General features: G+C 34.2%; 1 protein-coding gene across 7 annotated transcripts in view; it reads left to right on the top strand.

Moving 5' to 3' along the window:
- Window positions 1-12,067: 12,067 nt before the first annotated feature.
- The window catches only part of LOC123872916 (fasciclin-2), a 161,331-nt gene continuing 149,671 nt past the window's right edge, over window positions 12,068-23,727 (top strand). For 5 of the 7 annotated variants that reach the window (XM_045917511.1, XM_045917510.1, XM_045917508.1 and 2 more), the window contains exon 1: window positions 12,068-12,547. In XM_045917511.1, the coding sequence (XP_045773467.1) occupies window positions 12,481-12,547 (67 nt within the window). In that variant the 5' untranslated portion in view covers window positions 12,068-12,480. The remainder of the gene's footprint in view (window positions 12,548-23,727) is intronic. The other 2 variants (XM_045917512.1, XM_045917513.1) reach the window with 1 other exon arrangement.

Below are 23,727 nucleotides of genomic sequence, written 5' to 3'. Positions count from 1 at the left end.
ATAATGCATCCCTCCCTCAGAAAAACAGGCATTAGGAATGTCTTTCCAAGACGCGCGAGAGACAGCCACCGTGGCTTTTCGCGAGATTTAATCCAAATTGAACTAATGCCTAAATAAATGTTTTAATTAGAGGGCGATTGCTTTTGCAACCTCTAACCGTCCAATCAAACACCGAAAGTATTCAATAATCCGAGACGTAAATAAAAAAAACCCGTCAGAACACCGTATTTATAAAAACAGAGACAAGAAAAAGATTCCTCCTCGCAATGAGATCGCGTGACATCCAACAAGTGAATTATCGACTTTATTACACAACTTATCCTCAACATGTTTTACATCATTTCCTACAATTGAAATCTTTCTATTTTAAATACCCTAACTACAACTTCATAATCCAACCAAAAATCACACTAGATTTATCCCTCGGTCCCACATCTTTAATGCTTTTTTTTTCTGTTTCGGTAACTAAAACAAAAAAATATACATATACTCATGTTATAAAACGTTGTCAAAGCTTTCCTGAACGCGCTAAATAAGCAAAAACATAAAATCAGGCGAAATGCCAGACCAGCCGAAAAACCTTCAATGCTTAATCAGCCTAAAAAAAAAATTATGATCACTATTCATATTATCATGAGATACTACCGGCGCTCCTAAGCGAAATTTATAAGGCACCGCATTTCGATTTTATCAAACAGACTGATCAATTTCGAGAGCACAACAAACGTGGTTTCCTGAGAGTTTCGTTAACTAAATGCATATCGAAACTGAACTATCGCGAAGCGAGTCAAGCGAGCGTGAAATTTTTTAAATATATTTCTGGGATAATGTCATGCCACAAACGCGAGCGTAGTGCAAAGATATTTGCCTAAAATTTCTTTCGTACAACAAAGAAAATAGTATTTTGGTAGTAGGTACTTATTATCGCGCCCTGCCCTAAGGGCAGTACTGTAGGTATATTACCATTAAAAAAAAAACTTACTCTAATTTTAATAGAACATTTGCCAGGAATTTAACCCGCCAAGCGATGTTAATCCAATAAAAACAAAATCATATTGCATTTAAATGCGGCAGTACACAGTTAATTGCGTGAATACAGGTAAACAAAAAAAAAAACCCCGCTGCCCATATACTATACCTACCTGCTACTCGTAGTACTCAAATTATTGTGCCAGTATTAAAAGTAAATTAGCTGTTATCTAGCGTGGTAGACTACGGCCTAAACCCTTCTCATTCTGTGAGGAGACACTTGTTGCTCAGTAGTGGGCCGGCCATGGGTTGTTCATGGTGAGCTGTTATCAGCAAAGTTATGTTTGAAACTCAAACATTACGCGTTTCAAGTGGTAAAAATAGATAAATGAAAACATTTCTCCTCACTTTTGTAAAAAAAAAACACTTATTTATGCACCCCGTATTTTAAAACTATCTGACTACCTACCTACCATAATTTTAAATTTAGTTAAAGAATAACCAGATAAGATAAACCTACTTTTACACCCATTTTAGGATTTATATTTCTCAAAATGCTCAATTTATTAACCCTGGTCACTATTACTTTATTACAACGGATCACCTTCATTTTTATCAATTAACATTTTATATCCCCAATCACTTAGTAACCATTACAAGTAGAGACGGATTATTTCACTGGCAGGCGTAAAACGAAAAGCTATTTCATGTAACTTTTTCTACCTTATCCCAAAGCGGTTTACAAAAAATAATAATTTCACAAAACAACATTCAAGATGCCCAATGAGTGCTGTGTGATAATATCGCGTCACTGTGTGCTAGAAAAAGGAAAACATCTATCTATACAATGAGTGCAGCAAACGATTGAACCTAAATCCAGAACCTACCTTCCGTAAAACAAAACCACTATGTGAAAATAAATCCCTATCGTAACTCTTAACCAAACTAATTCGGCACACGATTACAAGTGTGAAGATTGAAATACCACGTTCCGTGAGATATTCACCTGTGAAATCATTTAATGAGAAATAAAACCCCGGCAGGACATAGTAGATACATCCTGAAAACTATTTAAAAGTAACAATAACGCCCATCATTAAGTAAACCACACTTTTTATATTGTTTAACACTATGTTCACTATCTATTCCATTGTACCCACGATACAGGATAACCTAGTGCGGGTACCACCACACAGACACAGGAAAATTGTACAAGACTGTATTTTGTAAATAAACATTTTTCATTTTTCATTGTAAAATAAGCCTTCTAAATACCTCAATGTTATTTAAACCACAATTTGAAGGTCGATCGCATTTGTATAACCAATATACAAGATGAATTATAAACATGTGGGTAATTCTAGGTATCATAACGTTATATAATTTCCATTCCAACTCGGAGCAAAGCTTTCTAACAAAATGATAACTAAATGTAGAACAAACAAAACGAAAACCCACACAAATAAAAAAAAAAATTACCATTAATAGGTACTTATCAATAAAAATAAAATCATGGAAAGATCCTACCCGTTTATCCAGAAATCCTTTGATGCCATGACTAGGTACTTTGATATATTGAGGCCCAAATATTGGCCTTGTGCTCCAAAATGTCTGTGGTCTACTAGACCTCCACTTCTTTCTCGTTCCTCTGTATATTTCCACTTGTTTCTCTGAGTCGTGAGCGTGACAAGAAAATATTATATTTTCTTGATATCCCACTTCTGACCTTTTGGGTAAGGTCTGACGAAATCACAAACACAATCGTTATGATAAATTATTATACTTTTATTTCATATTTAAATTTATTAACTTTTACATTTTGTGTCAAATAAATGTTGTTCCTCTTACGTTAGTATATTTTCGAATGTCGTCGTTTTAAAACCACTCTTACAGGTAACCTCTCCACGTTTATTAGCCACTCCCCTTTTTATCTTATCGTTATCGGCCAATCCAAATTGTACAATGAATAAACTTAGTGACTAATATACAAATCATCAAGCTCGTTTAACAAATCATCTAAGTAATAAAGATGTTTTCATCTTATATATTGATTACAAATATTATCCTTTATTATGCTACAATTCATCAACTAAAAACTATAAGAATTTTATATACAGTACGTTTATCGATCAGATGTTGAACAACTTCAGCCAATCAATGACGCCTTCTAATATGATGTTATGATTTGTTATGATTTGAGTGGCGCCAACTATCTAATCAGTAACTTCTATACGTTTATAGATAATTAAGATGGGCCAAGCTTACATTCATAAGCATGCAAATATTTAATACTCATCAGGAATAATCCGTACAAATAATCCTGATGAGACCAAAAAGTGAATTAATTTCTATGGTAACATGTCTCTTAAATAAATGTCAATATTAATATTATAATAATAAGTTATTATATTAATTGTAAGTAAATGTTACATAATATATGGGGTTAAAAAGTGTATATTTTTGATACATGTCACGAGGCGTTTATAGATACCGGAAGTAGTTGTCCGCGGATATCAAAATCGTTAGTAAAGGGATTTCAGTTTAAAAACATTTATTTATCAATAAAGAGCATAACAGTCTTTTAGATATCAGGAATTACAGCTATTTACATTTACAATGGTAGTTACTTACGCACATGATATCAAGTATCCATTTTAGTACTTCATATTATCTACATTGGATAATTGTGTGGGTAAGTAATAACATCCATACGTTTATAATACTAGTTTTTAGGGAAGCTTTCGTAATTGTTCTTCTTTTAAAGCATAATTGGGAGTGTATAATATATCCTGTTATTATTTTCCTGATAGGAATACAAGTTTGAAGCGCGTACGAGTGACTTATATTTAGAATTCTCGTATCTTTATAGAGGTAATTCTTTATTCTTTCTTTATTTGCATTCATGTCTTACATCATAAATAAAAAAATATCATATTACAACATGAAGCCCCGTTGGGGCGTTGCAAAGTAAAACATATGTAAATAATCAAAGGTAATATTACAATTCTTATGAAATATGAAATATGAATAGCAAAAATTATGAATTAATTATATGGTCATTAAATAAAAATAAAATAAAAAGGTCACATATAAATAAAGATTATGGGAGTTTTCAAATTATGTCCTATTATAACTAATCAGACTTTAAAAAAAAAAAAGTACTTACAAATAAAAAGTGGTTAACAAAGTTATTACAATCTTCTTATATCGTATTATCATATTATTGAGGTATATTCATTCAATAGTTCATGCACACTGTAGTAACATTTTTGGATTAGCCATTTTTTATTAAATATTGTTTCTTTTGTTTTATCTATTATTATTGCTATACAGGTTATTTAAATCAGTAAATATTTAAAAAAGAGCCTTTGTTGCAGTTTTAAATAAGTACTGTACAGGTTTACCTTAGTGCTACCTAAGTAAATAATTAATTAGATAGATAGTAACTTTAAATTATTACAGTAAAGATTATTTACATATGAAGTTTTAGTTTTATTTTTTTATATTCTGCGTGCTCATCGACATAGGCATCCCCTTTTCGATATACTATTCAATATACAATAGAATAGAATAGACTAGACTAGAATAGAATATGATATAATAATTCAAGTAAACTTTTACAAATGCTTTTGAATCGTCAAAATAATTTACCATGCATTACAATATGATGTTTGACTAGATCGTTATAATATTAGGGCGTACTTTTGGCATACAAGATGAATAATTTTACGTAAGGTTTCTATTTAAAGATAAAGCTGATTTTTTTTGTTGATACAAGGGTTTTTAGCAGAATTACAAAAGGTAATAAAAAAAACAAAATGTGTTAACATTCCTTTTGATTCAATTGCGTTAAGCGAATTTATTTTTACGTTATAGGTATGTACCTATTGGGTACTAGGGAGTAATAACTTGCTTGGACGGAATGTAACAGAGTGATCCGATTTGGTTTATCCCCGAGAAAAGTAATGTAATAGTAGTAGACTCGTATACACATTGACCTCTGAAAGCATTTTAGCTATTTTTGTCCATCCAAACAGAGAACCGTTTCGTATACATGTACAAGTCGATTAGATTGAACTAGAACGAAGGTAAAAGGATTGTACATTATATTTTAATAAAATAGACACAGACAGACTAGTAACGATAAAAGTAATATTTCTCTTCAGAGTTAGAACTATTGCCTGTAGTCTGTTCAATTCAAAAGTTTTGTTGCATTTGTTGGGTACCTGCTTCAAAAACAAATAATAATTATGGATTGTGGTGTGTATAATATGATAATGAAGCTTTATTTAGTTTGTAAAGTCATAGTATATCATTAATAATGCAAATTAGAATAATATTTAAAAAAAAAATAACTATGATTTATGTTGGTAGTTAATACCTAATATTACAAATTTGGGTAAAAGCTTCACATTTGCGTTGAACAAAGAAATATTCTTGTCCGGATAGCTAAGTGGGTATTATTAACTTGAGAAATTCTCATTTAAAAGATTACAATAAGAGGGTAGACAAATGCAACATTTTTATGCTCTCAGCTGCAATTCTGTGCTATAATCAGGACAGGCCGAAAATAATAAAGAGTGACAGTAAGAGTATATTGTGCGAATAGAAATATTAGATAGCATACAGTGGCAGTAGATGAATTCCCTGCGTGAATGGACAGATGAATGAGTTAAAAAGAAAGTCTTGGTTTTGGCAGTGGCATGCATCGGTGTCGCTCATAATCCATGACTCTCTGTTTATCATTTTTAATTAGCCTAATAATTATTTGAGATAGCGTAATTAATATTTGCATATATGGAATATGAAATACCAATTATTATTATTGTTTGATACTAGAGTAATTCATGAATTGAAATAGTTTGTGGGTTATAAGATTATATTTGGTGACCAACCAATTAATATAACTGCAGTTAAGATATTGATTAGTTTAAAAAGTGATAGTTTTAGTATGATAATAATTATTTAAAGTTAACTTTGATAGCACCAGCTTTACAATCAAATGATCCGTTTATAATAATAAAGCATTGATAGTTAAAATAAAATGGATGAGATCAAATATGATTCTTATGAGATCAAATACCTTGTATTATGGTGAACTAGGCACCGGTGATCCCTTGCGTGGATGCGCGGTAGATAAAGATAGTGTGGTGATTGCATACGTGGATGAATAGTGTCGGAGCACTGTGTGGGTGCACGATGCTATGGCATTGAGTATGTGTTCAGAATTTAGTAAAGAATTTTGAGATTTAGTAAAGAGGTATGATCTGATTTTAATCGTGAGTGCTAATGCATTGCTTCTTTAAAGAATATTCATGGAGTATTAAAAACCGTGTTGGCAAGGCTACCTTGTGTATTATGTTGAGTAATCTATTTAAAATTAAGTATGTATAGCAACATAATTGATACAGCGAGCCGTGATAAAATTTTGGAAGATTAATTAGTTGGAATATTGCACCATGGATATAAGATATCACACTGGGATACGAAGCTTGAACTTTGATAAAATATTCGAAAGATAATTGGGAATATTGTACCATGAATATAAAATATCACATTGGAATACGATGCTTAAACTTGAAGGCGAACTTGGTACGCTTAAGTGAGTGAAATGCTCTTTAAGTGCAAGTGGTCTTCAAGTGATCTTCTACGATGCTTGACCTTGATGGCGAACTTGGTACGCTTAAGTGAGTGAAATGCTCTTTAAGTGCAAGTAGTCTTCAAGTGGTCTTCTATAATGCTTAGAACTTGATGGCGAACTTGGTACGCTTAAGTGAGCGAAATGCTCTTTAAGTGCAAGTGGTCTTCAATTGGTCTTCTATGATGCTTGGAACTTGAAGGTGAACTTGGTACACTTAAGTGAGCGAAATGTTCTTTAAGTGCAAGTGATCTTCAAGTGGTCTTCACCAACTTGGTACGCTTAAGTGAGCGAAATGTTCTTTAAGTGCAAGTGGTCTTGACCAACTTGCTGCATTTAAGTGAGCGAAATGCTCTTTAAGTGCAGTTGGTTTTCAACTACGACAAATCTGGTCCCCTAAGTGTGGCAAAGTCCCTTTAGATGCGGTTGTTTTGTTCTTTAAATTGAAAGCTGTTGTTGTGATGAGTGATAACGAATGGACAATATTCCTGGATCTTACGAGTACATAGTGGAGGTGTCTTGTTAAGTTGCGAGCTGTCGTATGATTGTGAAGTGATAAGTGACAATGAATGGGCAATATTCCTTAGGAAGTTAGGAAGGATCCTTACAAGTAGGTAATGTGAATCAGGTGTTAACGGTTGTTTATTTTGCAGTAATTTTATCCCGACTCGTGGGGTGCCCGGGGCGGGCACCATGCAGCATGGCCGTGTTGGCAACACCTCGTTCTCACGTTCGGTGTTGCTTGGTGTTGGTGGTTATGCTGTGGTCGTGACGTCAGAGCCCCCTCCATCGAGACGAAAAAGATGGCGCTAGGGCGAGGACGTGGCGTGGAACGACAAGCTTCAGTTGCTGTTTGCGCTCCGACCGATTTACATTGCATTATACGGGTTGATTTTACTATCTGAGAGTTTAATTGTTAACACTAGTCACACGATTGTATTGCCGCTAGATCCTTCGTTCGATTCTCAACTAGAGTAATTTTTAACCGACTTCAAAAAAAGGAGGAGGTTCTCAATTCGTCGGAATCTTTTTTTTTTAATGTATGTTCACCGATTACTCAAAGACCCCTGAACCGATTTGGAATTTTTTTTTTTGTTTGAAAGGTTATACTGTGCAGGTGGTCCTATATAAATTTGGTGAAGATCTGTAGAATATCTTTGGAAATGGAGAACAGAACTCCTCAATGGATAAGAGCAAATTGCTCGCGATCAGTGTAATAGCTTAGTAAACAACTTAGGGTTTTAACTGGGCATAGCATATTATAGTACAGTGGGGCCACTGAAAATTGTGAAATAAAAAAATTCAAAAGAAAAATAAAACCGACTTCAAAAACCACAAGCACTAAAAAGTAATAAATAATTTTTGTTTAGTTAGAAGTCGAGCGAACATAATAAAACAAAATTAGAAATCCAAATGTGAATGAAGCTCGCTCGACTTCATTACACGTGTAACTAAACAAAAATTATTTATTACTTTTTAGTGCTTGTGGTTTTTGAAGTCGGCTTTATTTTTCTTTTGATTTTTTTTTAGAAATTAGACTTGACTTAATTAAGGGAGGCTTTGTCCGCGGCTACACTAACGGAGAAACCGTAAACCTAGCGAAGTTTGTTTGTTGATTTGTCCTTCTATCACGCCGCAACGGAGAAACAGATCGATGCAACATAACTTTTTGCATGGAAACACCTGGAAATAGGTACATAGTTTAATAAGACCGAGAGGCATAGGCTACTTTTATCCTAAAAACCTAAATCCACGAAGATCAGCTAGTCAAATAGATAATAGTGTTCTTTAATTATTGAAAACTAGAGGATACCCGCGACTTTGTCGGCGTGGATTTAGGTTTTTAAAGATCACGTGGGAACTGTTTGATTTCCGGGATAAAATGCCCTATGTCAATTACAGGGACGCAAGCTACCTCGGTACCAAATTTTATACAAATCGGTTAAGCGGATGGGTTTTTAGGAATACCGTGGGAACTCTTTGATTTTCCGGGATAAAAAGTAGCCTATGTCCGTCCCCGGGATATAAGCTAACCCTGTACCAAATTTCGTCAGATTCGGTTAAACTGTTGGGCCGTGAAAAAGTAGCAGACAGACAGAACGACAGACAGACAGACACTTTCGCATTTACATATAAAATATTAGTATGGATGATATTAAAAATACATCAACCTTTTTTTAATTTAAATCTCTACAATAATACAATGATCACAAAAGCCTGCATGTTTCAATATGCAGTACACACAAAAGACTAGATAGCTAGTAATAAAGCTGTATAAAGGACTTGAAGCGAATAAGTAGCGCTTAGATATTCATGAAACTTCACTTCGGCGGCCAAGATATAGCTAAACGTGACGACGCTGGAAATAGGCATCTTCGTTATAAATCTTGCTATAAATTGACATAATATAGATGTAGTTAGATAGATAGATACGTCGAGTCTCATACCGCGTTTGTACAAAAAATTAAAATGAGTTAAGTAGTTATAATTCGCGGCCTTTCGCGGCTAAAGGTAGGTAGTATTGTGATTGATATCGACGATCTCAAAATTCCTTGTGAAAATCAAAGGTTAATTACAAGCACTTTTGAACTTTGATTGTTATTATTTTTATTTTATTTTGGCAATAAGCATTCGTTAACAAAATAATATTATCCAGTATTTCGTGGGAACCCCGTTGAAGCTTCTCTGTTGGTTGGGAACTGGGAACTTCCCACAAAAAACCACTTACTTACTGTTTGAATAAAATATGCGAATGGGTACCTACCTATTAAATTATTGAAAAATCGAAAATAAAGTCGATGATCACTACCTACCTATCATCATAGTACCTAATCATCAGTTGTAAATAAGATTGTAATTTTAGACCAATATTATACTCATTGTTTGTAATATAATCCATACTAATATTATAAATTGCGAAAGTGTGTCTGTCTGTCTGTCTGTCTGCTACGCTTTTACGGCTCAACCGCTAAACCGATTTGAATGAAATTTTGTACAGACTTAGGACATCCCGGGAAAGGACATAGGCTACTTTTATCCCAAAAAAACAAATTCCTAAATACTCATCCGCTTGATCGATTTGTATGGAATTTGGTACCGAGATAGGTTACGTCCCTGTAATTGACATAGGCAACTTTTATCCCGGAAAAGCAAATAGTTCCCATGGGTACTTTAAAAACCGAAATTCACGCGAAGTCGCGAGCATCCTCTAGTTGTACATAAATGTGTTGCAACTTGCAGCGTTTCACTCAAGGCATCGCCACGCTGCTGCCACAGTATTAAATAAATATTTTCAGATTTAAGCACCCCTACAACCCGTTAAAGGCTCAACAAGAATTACTTATTTATGCAGTTGGATTGGTCCATTTCCGTGTACGGAAACGGAATGGGAGACAAATCCGACTGCGAGTAGTAAATAGCGATTAACAATGTCAGATCTCCTAGACTTGCCCAGTGACGTGCAACTTCATGAATATCTAAGCAATGCTGGTTCAGTTTTGGCGCTTTGTACCAACCTGTAATTCTGATGTAGTACCTAGATACGTACCTACCTAGATAGTACCTAGGTACGTATAGCTTTAGGTAGGTGTAGGTACATACCTTTGTGTAACGCCGCAATCAGAATGTTGTATAGAAGCAGGCGTTACTTTGCGGAAGTCCATCATATACAATGAAAATCAAAGCTTAATTTGCTATAATCCACTAAAAAAGGCAAAGTATGGTACAGAATGTTTCATTATCTGTTGCATCACGACGCACTACAACCGCTACAACTTACACATAAAGAACTTATAGGTATGCTTCTGTAAAATCAGTCAAGTGCGAGTTGGGTCCGCACACGAAGGGTTCCGTACCATCGTGCAAGAAATTACACATTCATTTTTTTTTTGTAATGTAACCACAAATTCACGATTTTCGGCATTGCTACTTGCCTAGTACCTACATAGGTACTCTTTTGGAAACTTGACAAGCTTACATTATAATTATATAATTATATAATCACACTAATATTATAAAGGTGAAAGTTTGTATGTGTGTGTATGTATGTTTGTTACTCCTTCACGCAAAAACTACTGGACGGATTTGGCTGAAATTTGGAATGGAGATAGAAAATATCCTGGATTAGCACATAGGCTACTTTTTATCCCGGAAAATCAAAGAGTTCCCACGGGATTTCAAAAAACCTAAATCCACGCGGGCGAAGTCGCGGGCATCGGCTAGTACCGTAATAAATATCATAACCCTTTGTTTCTGTAATGCCGTTGTGAATAAAATCACACTAATATTATAAAGGAGAAAGTTTGTATGTGTGTGTGTGTGTGTGTGTGTATGTTTGTTACTCCTTCACGCAAAAACTACTGGACGGATTGGGCTGAAATTTAGAATGGAGATAGATTATACCCTGGATTAGCACATAGGCTACTTTTTATCCCGGAAAATCAAAGAGCTCCCACGGGAATTTTAAAAAACCTACATCCACGCGAACGAAGTCGCGGGCATCAGCTAGTATATTATACTACATGATGCCCGCGACTTCGTCCGCGTGGATTTAGGTTTTTTGAAAATTCCGTGGAAACTCTTTGATTTTCCGGGACAAAAAGTAGCCTATGTGCTAATCCAGGATATTATCTATCTCCATTTCGAATTTCAGCCAAATCCGTCCAGTAGTTTTTGCGTGAAGGAGTAACAAACATACACACATACACACACACACATACAAACTTTCGCCTTTATAATATTAGTGTGATAGTGTGATTAGTGTGATTGTGATATTGTGATATATTTGCCTACCTATAGTATAAGTTATAAGTATATATATATACTTATAACTTTGTAGGTAGATGACGTCACAGCTATAATTAATTGGAAAGATGAATGGTGCGCCCGGCTTTGCTTAGTTACGACAAGTTACAATATTATGTGCTACGTATGGCACAATTAGGAAATGAGCCACTGACTCGATGGCCCCTCGTATACGAGAGAATTAGTCATAAATAAAAGTCACATAAATTATTTATGTGACTTTTATTTATTAATTTTCTCTTTTATGCCTGAGTGCCTACTGATAATAGGTTTTGCTAGTTTTGAAATACCTAATACTTTACTTATTTATTATCGAAAATTATTTCGGTTTGTTGATCGAAAGTGAGTGAAACTTGAAAAATTTACCTAGTAGGAAAATATATCTAGACTCATTCATTTACTAAACGGAGACGTTACAAATTACAATGGCTACATTCTATAAACCTAAAGAAGCAAAATCCTGAGATTGCCTTGAAATTCCTCACGCATAACATTCTTTAATCTTCGGTCCATAAATAATAAACAACGAAGGACTAGTTTTGATCCTCGCGTCACGCATAGCTATCAAGCCAACGGACGACCGATGTTCTTTCTCTACAAGTTGTATGAGTAGCGAGCTGACGCCTTCTAGTTCCATGAATGCTCGTCACGGCCGAGCGTCTCTCCCTTCGCAAATGTACGAACAGTAACTCCTCCGCATTTGCTGAGAACGGACGTACGCTCGATTTGCATCGCTCCCGAATCCACATCTCGAAACAAGTTTTACGCACCGGATTCCTTTTTAAATCGCATATCAGTTAAATATCACAATGAACTTAAGTGAAACATTAAAAGGACAATTTTTGAACAAGTTTCAAAAAGTTAAAAAACATTTCTAAGTGCTGTTTGTGAATTTCATTATCTCATATTCCGCGATACAGGTACTCGTAGGTGATACAAAAACTCAAGTGAAATTGTTTATTGTTTTGAAACAAAAGACAAATACCGTTGAAGACGCAGAGTTTGAATTTGATGTTCTTTTGCTCTTGTTTATAAGAACACATTCAAGTAGCGTGTTGAAAAGAGACACAATGAGGTCCCACCGGGCAAGAGCGACAGGTGTGGCGGCTTTGGCGGTTTTGTTAGCCACTATAACAGGTAACTAAGTTTAAAAGTATTGGATAACGTTGTCCTTTCACGAGTTTCTTATTAGATTTAAGGCTTTGTTGTTGTGTAAAATAAAATGACAGAACCTGTTTCAATCTATTATAAAGTTGATAACTAACTTTGTTTTTATGTTGGCAGTAGATGTAAGATAAAGTTATGATTCATTTCATTGATTACTCATTTTAAGGTTATGTTGATGAATTTAAGAAGTTTGTTTATGTAGGAATTGTATTTTATTCAACTAAATTAGAATGTTCTGCTTTTATATTTAAATATAAAGTGTCATAAAGCCATTTTATTTCAAGAAATTTATTGATCTTTATTTCCACTCCCACTACTTATTGATTTATTGTGTAAAAGTTATACTTAGGTAAGAATCTGGAGATTTGCTGTATTATTATACGATCTACTTAATTCACATAAGTCTCATGGCTTTAACGGCTGTTTTAGATATTGAACAATTACTTAGGTACCTAAAGGTGAGAGTTTATAAAGTATCTCATTAAATTATTACCTGCTAATTCAGGCTCATGATAATAAAGGCATTGTCAGAGGAAAGATGGTTTGGTAAAAATAACACATACTACTATTGCAACTGACTTAACGATCTTGGCTACTGAAATGTCCAAGTAAAATGGCGTCAGAATTCATCCTTCCTGGCGGCCACATTAATTCTGGAAGCATTCATGCGTTACTTTCTCACCGAAACGCCGGAGAATCGATCAGATGGAAATTTGTGACAGTGTAACTCTGCCTATGCATTGGACGCTCGAGTGAGTTCCTTGGGAAATTTGGAGAAATTGCAATCGATGTTCTGAGCTGGATATTGGATGGTTTTTGGAATATAAATGTATAAAATCTATCAATGACATCAGATTTTTTATCCCTTCAATTGAATGGCATCATGATTCATAACCTTTGTTTGTAAAAATCAAGAAATTCAAATTTCTTAAATATGTATTAGCAAATTATTTCTGCATTGTTCCTGGTTTCTCAGTTACGGACTTTTATTATTTAAATGTAGTTAAAAAAATGAAATGAAATGAATGAAATGAAAATTTTAACTAAAGAACCCTAGTTCGACAAATTTATTTCACCAAAGAAACAAAATATTCTTACTTCAGTCTAGATAGACATCGAAACAACATAAAAGGAATTCTGGAATAAAGACCGTTTTTACATGAAACAGAATCCACATTAGCAACCATTGTTTGAATCTTGCGTTGTAAAATTCAGACTCCATAAGTAAATTAAATCAGAGCAGCATTCTTGGAAAATAGCTTTCTTATCCAATGCAGTGCATCCCACCGAAAGTACAAGGAAGTGATTAAATCGATCACTGAATCATCATAGTTCGTTCCAGTTGATCAATTTCCGATACCGATGAACGCTGTAGTACGGCAGCTACTGTAGATAATGGTGTATTGCTTAGAAGTGAAATTAATCATTTCAATCTAGATATTATAAGTGGTACGCTGTGCCGCACCAGTTCAAAGTAGCGTAAATTACCGTAAAATCTTCGTTTCGATCTCATTGGTCGCGATCTACAGAAGCATAATTGCCATTTCAACGAAATTGAAGTGATTTGACATTATGTTGTATAACTGTAAAAACTATTACTTAAATTCGGGCCAGTGACTATTTCGTGCAGTATTTTTAACAAGAAATCGGGACTAGTTATTTTATTACTAAACTTCAAAAATTAGCTTTAAAATCGTTGTCCATCAAATTTGCCACTATTGTACATTTTTCGCAATACCAAACATTTCTTTTGATTTTGAGATGTATTCAATTAAAATCACAACAGAACGAACAGAACAAAGTACAATTAGGTATTAAACAATGAACATTAAAGTGATGGTTTTCTTCATTATACTTAATAGCTTTTGTTTGTATAATGTTATAGGTGATATAGACGGAGCAAATCTAGTGACTGAGTCTATTAAATCCTTAATCTACATACGCATTCCAAACAATTTACTCAAATCTACCACATCTGCCGTGTCATTATCCTCGTCGTTTAAGCGTGTTAACTGTGAGATTGCTATGATGACATCTAGACGTCTCTTTGAGGTCATCGTCACCGCTGATTATGGACCAGAACTTCGTTATTACAAGTGTTATCTAGAACTTTCAGTGAATATGGTTTAGAACTTTAGATTGTATTATCTTTACTATAGATCTGCACTGGTTAACTAGATGGTATCTTTACTGCAGCTATAACAGTAAGCGTGCCAAACGATGTGTGTTAAGTGCAAGCCCCTTAAATTTTGGGTAGTAATTAAATACATTTATCAACTAGTAAGTTGCAGAAGATGTGATATAACAAAGCAGACTTAGAAGACTTGGACTATAAAAATAAAGGTTTAGTCAAAGCTCACATCTTGCTGTAATGAAATGTTTATTTAAACAACGCTATATTTTTATTCTAACGTGTTACAAATTTAAACTAAGTAATATCCATTAGTCAGTTTAGTTTATTCAAAGGATTGATCTCCGATATTACTTGGAAGTCAATAATTCAATATTCTAAGCTCAATGAACGGCCCGGGTAATTCTATCTAGTATTATAATGGTTAACGGGCTTCCTGAACACAAATAGCTAGCCAGGATTGTATGCAAGTGATAGTGCAAGAGTGGAATCAGTTATAATGATAATCTCAAAATCTCTATGAAATTGATCTAGAGTGGTGTTGATTAGTGGCTATAATTTAAAAACGATACAACTATTCATAATTAAAATATAATTATTGTGGTATCGTCTGCGTAGATTTGGGTTTGCGGCATATCGTTGAAACTCTCTGAGTTTCTTTGGGTTGAAAAGTAGTCTATGTTTTTCAGTTTTGCGATTTGGATCATGTTGAAAGAATTTGTGAGGACCTCTAGTTTTTTGTATGCTTCTCCTTGTCAATGTATCTGATTGTGAACAACATCGTATAGTTGCTGATTTTTCCATGCAAAATTGTCATTAAAATGTTTAGAAAAATATATAACGGGCTTAAGAACAATTAAAGAGACAATTTAAATGAAGATAATGTTTCTTTATGTGTGTCGGTAAATGCAAAGGAAAAGTCTTTTTTCACACGTCTCTAAGTGCAGGTCACGCCAATCGCGGCATTTCATCTAAATACTAAAGAAAGGCGTGATGTGGGTCAGGCCGATGAATCACACGTGAACTGCGAGGTACCTCGTTAACACGTAAAGGCCGTTTATGACAACGTGAATACGTGACATCATAATTTGTACCACTCTAAATTTTTTGTTTTGAATTTCACCATATTCTAACCTGATTCACACCTCAAAATGCCCTATCACTATGCTGTAACACAAAATTTTCATTTTTTTCAAAATTGACGGCAGAATTACTTGGCAGGAACGAAACCTAGGAAAGAATGTCATTCTACTCGTTGTTCTACCATTGCATCAGAGGTCAGAGATCGTCCGAGATCGTTGAAGATAAACCATTTTTGATGTGTGAATGGTACTGAGTAAATGCTTTTGATGAAAGTAACTAACTATTGAAGTGAGTGATATAAGATGTTCTTTATGATAAAGTAATGTTTTCAAGGAAAAACGAATGGAGTTATTTGCTTGTCGACAGTATATTATATTATATAAATATTGTTGCTAAGTATCTAATCCTTCTTACAAACGTGTTTATTTTTATCTATGACTAGTTAGTTATTTGTCCTTGACTTTAAATTGATGAGGTCACGATCATTTATATTATGTCGGTCAACTTTTTAACAATCAACGGAACCACGTTTGTTTCGGATGCCGATAAATACTTATTCCACGATACCTTTGGTAGAGTTACATGACAGTCTTTGATCAAATAATCATTATTAATAGTTGCCCTCAAATTGTTCCTAATGAAATTTCATTAACGTTCGGATTTGTAGAGACTCGTTTTATTGACGAAATCAGTTTTGATTTAGTTGAAATTATTTAGTTGCATAGGTACTTACTTAATACTGAAATTGAGGACGCATGAAAATGTGTTGCAGTAACGATCGTAATGTGGATTGTAGAGCATTACTAAACCGTAATGTAGCAATCTATATCGTCATAGATTAGATAAATGTTATCTTCTTGATCAGGTAGTCCCCAACCAAATAGCTAGCGCGTAAATCACAGATAAAAATATAGTATTTTGGCAATGGAAATAGTATAATCTAAATAGAAGTATGATATAATAGTATGTTTAAAAGCAATTCACAAATATGTTGTGATAAATGCCCCTAGAAATAGTCCTGAAAGGGTTAGTAATATAATTATAAAAAGACATGCAGAATAGACGTTGTTGGTTGTGGTTGGTTAGTTCGATTTAGCAAATATTTCGAAAAATCACATTTACCGATTGGCCAAAGTCATAGGTGCTCGTTGCTAACGACAGACTGAGGACGTCAATTTTAGATGCTAATCATCATTATCATAGTTTAGATACTGAGGTCATGCCAGCAGAAAAGATGTGATTCAGAAATCGTTGATTAGAATAATGACAGAATAATAACATAAAGACATTTCCTTATGTTATTATATGTTAATGATAAGGATATAAATTAGAACCTAATTAATAAAAAGCAACCAAGATAATAATGAGAAAAGTAAGTAGGTATTTTAAAAGACTCGAGAATGCAAACCAAAAAAACACCCACTTAGCAATGTTAAACCAAGGAAAATACTTCGCCAACGTGAAAACGTTTAATAATAATATGCTTTAATTGAATTCTAGTTACTTACTTATTTTTTCTTAAAATAATCTTCAACAAGCTTTTTCGAATAATATAAAAATAATACGGACTCGCTATGCTAATATTGTAGAGAGCCACTTCTAAAAACTATTTTCTACAAAAATAATTATTATTTACTTACTTTCTTAGTCACATATAATATTAGGTGGGTAACCTAACCTATAAACTTACTGTTTATGTAGAAAATAATTTTCAGAATTATAATATTGCTTTGCTTCATTAGTTTAAAGAACCTCTTTAAAAGTAAAATGCTCTAAATAACGCTAACGAAATATTCATTATGGTTAAATAGTCGCCTACATCTTTATTTTTTAGATTTTAGAATGGCACTAACTTTTAGAAAAACCTTGATAATGAGGACCCTAGACATGATAATCCAAAAGGTCTGGCCAATTTTTTAATCGTACCCACTTATAATATTAGCATTTGTAAGAGTGAAAAGAGTGCACTCTTCTGAATACACAGAAACACACAAAAATAAAATACAATGTCTCTTTCCTATAGTTATCACTTTCTAACAGGTGGTCTATCAGGTGAGTATAAACAAGTGCTCTACTTCAAGCTTTTTCTGCTCATTAATATTTCTATCCTCAACATCCACATCCGATGGGATGTAAATGTTTTTCTATACGATTCTATGCACGTTTCCGTTTCCTCATTATAAATGGATGTTGCTTCTACATCTCGCATTCTTTAGGCTTGGATTACATGGTAGTAGGTACTTCGGATTGGTTCTGTACAAGGCAATTTTCTGCACATCTATCAACTTTGCGAGTCCTAATTATTTCAAAAGCCATTTCTGCTTTAAGTCAATTTTTAGACCATTTGCGGTTTGATAGGTTTGTAAATAAAACTTCTTCAATAATTTTTGAATATGACGGCAAGCGATGCCGGAGCGTTCGGGCGCGAACCCAGAAGACGCAGCTTCGATTCCTACCGGCTTCGCAATTTTTGATATGTATTTAAAAATTTATTTAGAAAGCTTGAAGTGTAGGTAAAAACATTCATAAAAATTATAAAAAAACTTGCTCAAACGCAATGGGCATGAGAAAAATATGTTTGATGCTATAAAATCAAAATAATGAGCTAAGTAATTAATAAAATGCTCTATGCATAGGTGGATAAAAGTCAAACTACAAAAGGATTCCATAATATAGTCAGTTCAGTGCCTTATAAAACCGGTGGCGCCACTGTCGCTACTTGAGACCGGTTTGAGATGTGCGTCGCGAATTTCCCCCTATTTCACCGCCAGTCGAGCCTTTTTTAGAACCTTGAAGACCTACAATTATCCAGCATTACTGATTGAGAATTCATACGATGGAAAAGACTGGCGGCTCTCTTTTAAGTCTGGCTGTTGTCAGCCCAAAAATTGTTGTCGAATGCTAATCGAATTCAGTTCCAGAAATGGAAGTGAAGAAAGAAACGTTTTTCTGCTGGATTTAATCTTATAATAGTACCTAATACAAGTATAATAGTACTTAAGTATTACATAATAGTGCGAGTATTTGCTAACAAATTATGGGTCAATATATTGTACGTCATCTTTTAAGCTCGATACCTACAAATCAAACAAGCTCAGCAAATACAAGAAGTAAGTCTATATTGACATTGAACAAATCAGCTGTTTGAGAACATATTATTGAGAACACAGTATGATTTATTAAGGACAAACGACTTGCGAAATTGGAGGAATATAATTCCAAATAGACGTTGCGAATAGTTATTGGGTTCAAAAAGAATCAAGTGAGTTCAATTGACAAGAATATTTATGTTCATTCGGTTAGGATTGTTGTCTGCAGTTTTAAGCTGTTAGGCACATGGCCAAATAGGTTAAGAGTTACAGTGCGTTTGGTGCTTGTTCTGATCTGAATCTATCTAATTAAATACTGGGACAGTGCTAATAATACTTCATTCCCTATTCATTTTTGCTGTGCTGTTTTATATTGCTAACTTACTTTTGCCCGAAACTTCTTTCACTCGAATTTATGATTTTTTTTAAAATTAAGTGGGAACCCTATGCTTTAAAGATAGATCTAGAATTCCAGACCTAGATCACTCCTTGCCCAGGCAAACAACCAGATATACAAACATTTTTAAAATGGGTGTTTGGTTTTGATAGCGTCTAAATAATTTGTAGTGGGTATGAACTTAATACGTGGCAGTTATTGTTAAATTACTTCAGTGATATTTATTTGGAGTTAATAAGTATAAATATACAGAAAAACAGTTATATCGATGATATCTAAACTAGTATGTTCCTGTACCTTTTTCACGTTCTCTTGGCTCTACAATTTTCGATGGGAAATCTGCCCAATTCACAACTCTTTCAGCGAATGGTGGATCGAAGCGCGGCGAAAAAAAAGTAGTTTATTCTTTTGTTTTGGAGAGTTCTCGATTTGCATTGAAACCCAATTTCGAATAGCTCGAAGTCGCAATTAGATCGCTGGAAATTTTTTGGACTAAGCGCTTTGATTATTTGCTTGAATGTCCAAGGACAATTAAGCAGAGCTCTGTATTCTGCTGTAATTTTTAGTCGTGTTAAACAATTTTATATTGTTTAAGGGGGACGATAATAGTTTACAAGGGAATAATATCAGAGAAACAATGAGAAATACACAGTGGATTATTCCGTTTATCCACCTAAAAACAGCATCCCAGGGTGCATACTCGAAAACGTGTTGTATTCACCTTAATAAGGGAATTTGTAGGTACTATATAATTTTTTGTAGAGAGTGGATAGATGGACATACGTTTCCGAACGTTTTACGACCACCTGGACCTCTAGATTACATGTCGGAAGCTACATGCATGGTAGGTGAACGTCAAACGTCTCAAATATAAATAGGCAGGTCGTTTGATGCTGGATGACGATACCTCTGATTGTCTCTAACACTCTTTCACTATTAGCTATAATGTACTGTCGCAGCAAGACTGCCATGTATTAAGCCAATCACAGCTACAGGTTTTAAAACTATAATCAATGTCAACCTTCGCGCTACAGGGTAGCTCGATAAACTACGCTAAGTACTTATATTTCACGCACGATAAAAAGTCAATAGAGTACAAGTATAAAAGCTTTTTTTGTCGTATTTACCCAATTCATTGAAACTGAATGACGAAAGTGAAACACTATTGTGTACAATTTGGGCAAATCATCAAACGAAGACCTTGATATAAAAACATTGATCGTGAATTTGACGATTCGTTACGCTTACTGTTTTAATCATAAACCATTTGCGATTGAAGAATACGAATAGTAAATTAAGAAATTAGCTTTTTACAGCAAAAAATATATGGAACTAGCTGTTGCCCGTAAATTCGTGGGGTATCGCTGTTCCCTCGTAAGACATTTTCTTGTCATCATCAAATGAATTTATTTATTTCATCACATTATGTAGATTGTAGGACAACTTGTGCCATTTATAATGTCAAGACTTGCCACCGCATCGAAAAGCAAATTCTACTGAGAAGAGCAGTAATTGATCTTTTTAAAAAGCAGATTGTTATATTTAATAATAAATAATTAAACAATACACAAGCAATGTAACTCTATTACACTACCTTGTGGGCTGCTGAATGCAAAGCCGGCCGTTTCCATTTATCTAAAAATTATTAGGTAGTTATCCAAAGTACTAGAATTGTAATTGTTTATTCAAGATTGGTTCAGCTATAAAAAAGTTCACAAACTGTTATTACAATTTGGAGTATAATACAAAAATGAAAGTATAAGAGAAAATTTACATAAAGAGGGGAAACTAGCAACTAGTGTTCAACTAGGTACGCCTTAATATCCGACGATAAATTGCAAATACTACTCCTAGGTATTTCTGATTAGTATTTATTGAGTTGGAAACTTTCCGTTTTCTTCTTATGGTTTCTTTGCACTGTGAGAGGTTGCCAATAATAACTACCTAGGCGTCGCGATAAGTTCTAATTAGAGTTTCAACATTTTATAGTTTCTAAGCTATCTCTTTGGAAACGTGGACATTGATAGCTGGTTTCTTTGACAAACAAATGAAGTGAAATTAATGAATTAAAATTGAAGTATGCTAATAGAGAAATACAAATAATATCGGTCTTATCGCTTTGAATTAGGTATCTCTCTGAAGGATAAAAATCACAACGAAGATTATAAACATTGTATCACCGTACATAGTATCGATTGAATAAAAAAATCAATAATAAATAAGAGAACCGAAATAACTGGCATAGTTTAAAGGCCTCGTCATCTGAAATGGTAGTGGGCAGATGATGTCTTTCGTAGTGGCAGTAAGCTATTGAAAACTACTCTTTCACGCAAAAGAGTAAGATACACACATACACACTCACATACAAGCCTTCGCCTAGTATTAGAGTGATTAGTTGATTTTGCGGCTTATCTGAGCAAGGTCTCATTGCATGTGTAACTGGATGTACACTTATCGTTTACCTCACACCTCCGAGTTTCACAAAACGGCAAGCAACGGGCTCGTATGCATCGTAGCAAACAGAGTGTGTCGACTGCGACCGGATTGACGACCGGCCGTACGTGGACCTTGACGGGAGCTCTGTTTTCAATTATAATAATGGGGTTTTACTCAACTTAAATGTTTCTTTTAAAACATTTGTTTTTGACCCCCAACCCAAAAACGGGGTGTTATAAGATTGACGTGTGTATCTGTCTGTGGCATCGTAGCTCCTAAACTAATAAACCGATTTTAATTTAATTTTTTTTGTTTGAAAGTTGGCTTGATAGAGAGTGTTCTTAGCTATATTTCAAGAAAATCGGTTCAGCCGTTTGAAAGTTATCAACTCTTTTCTAGTTACTGTAACCTTCACTTGTCGGGGGTGTTCTAAATTTTTAAATTACACTAATTGTTAAAAACAATTGTAGGGCTTGTGTTTAACAATAAAGGCCACTTTTTATATTTTCAGAGATATCCTGATTACAGCAGTCTGGTTTTATTAGCTTAATGAAAGTAAAAAGTGATTTCAAACTGGTTATACACCATACACTATGACATCACCCATACAAGCCATAGTTTTTGTGGTAGGTAACTATTTACTACAAACGTTGAATGGCACAGTAGCTTTGTACAATCTAATGTAAATGAGCCGTGCCTAAATCGTGGACATTTTCCGCTATTACCGAACCTAAACATGTATTACTAGCCAAGAAGGTCCCATTTCAAAAGGTCTTATCCACATAATGCGTGAAGATAGCTCCTTTATGGCCTAGAACATCCTCGTAAGGCCAATGAATGTAGTCTATTAATATCTCATTATATGGCAAAGGTCGTCCTTTGTGAGTGCGGGCCTCTCTTCACGCTTTTCAACGTGAACGCATGTCTCATAATGTATGCCGACTCAAATGTACATAATATTTTTGCTTTTTTGAATAATTGATAACGTACTGTGAGACTCCTACTTGTAAAAATTTATTCTGAATATTTAAAATAAAGATTTTTAAGCTGCAAGGACTTGGCAAGGATTGCCAGATCTGAATATCGGTTATGATGCGCAGTACTATTTCAATGTTTTTTTATGTTATATGTACTAACAGACGACGTTCTCTACTTTGTTTATCCTGAGATAAGAAATCCTGGATTTTAGGTAGTTGACACTTGTTTTGTATCTAATCACACTAATATTATAAAGGCGAAAGTTTGTGTGTATGTGTGTGTGTGTGTGTGTATGTTTGTTACTCCTTCACGAAAAAGTACTGGACAGATTGGGCTGAAATTTAGAATGGAGATGGATTATACCCTGGATTAGCACATAGGCTACTTTTTATCCCGCAAAAACAAAGAGTTCCCACGGGATTTTTGAAAAACCTAAATCCACGAGAACGAAGTCGCGGGTATCAGCTAGTAAATAATAAATATGTAGATTGACGTGGTCGAAATAGTAAAAAAGGTACTTACTGCATACACATAGTAGATAATAGCTAGTTAGATCTAGGCTCAAAAAGAGTAAAGTTGAATGCTGAACAATAAACGTGGACAGCAAAAATCTAGATTGTGTATAGCATGAAATCATTAACTGAGTACAATTACCGCGGACAATGGTGAGAAAGTGCTACGAGAACGAAATTCACGGCTCCGTGGGAAAAATAATGCAAATCCCATTTTCTCTTCAACTTTTTGTGGATTGTCTGGATATTTACCTTTATTGCTTTCCCGATTAAACGATATGAATTAAAACAGTACTATAATAGCACGTTTGCACGTAATGTGTCTTACACAGTTCATAGTGTATTTATAGACGTTCATGCACCGTAAGAAAAATACAATAGCTCTTTGTTTTTTTTCGTCTACTTATTGAAGTACTAGTTTATGTCCGCGACTTTGTCGGCGTGGACTTCACAAATTTTAAACCCATAAATATAAATATAGGGATATAATAATCCCTATATCCATGTAAAAAAATCAGGTGAAT

Source organism: Maniola jurtina, chromosome 16 (assembly GCF_905333055.1).
Source record: "Maniola jurtina chromosome 16, ilManJurt1.1, whole genome shotgun sequence".
Taxonomy (NCBI): domain Eukaryota; kingdom Metazoa; phylum Arthropoda; class Insecta; order Lepidoptera; family Nymphalidae; genus Maniola; species Maniola jurtina.
The sequence above is the reverse complement of the archived record's forward strand: the minus strand, read 5'-3'. Positions and strand labels throughout refer to the sequence as shown.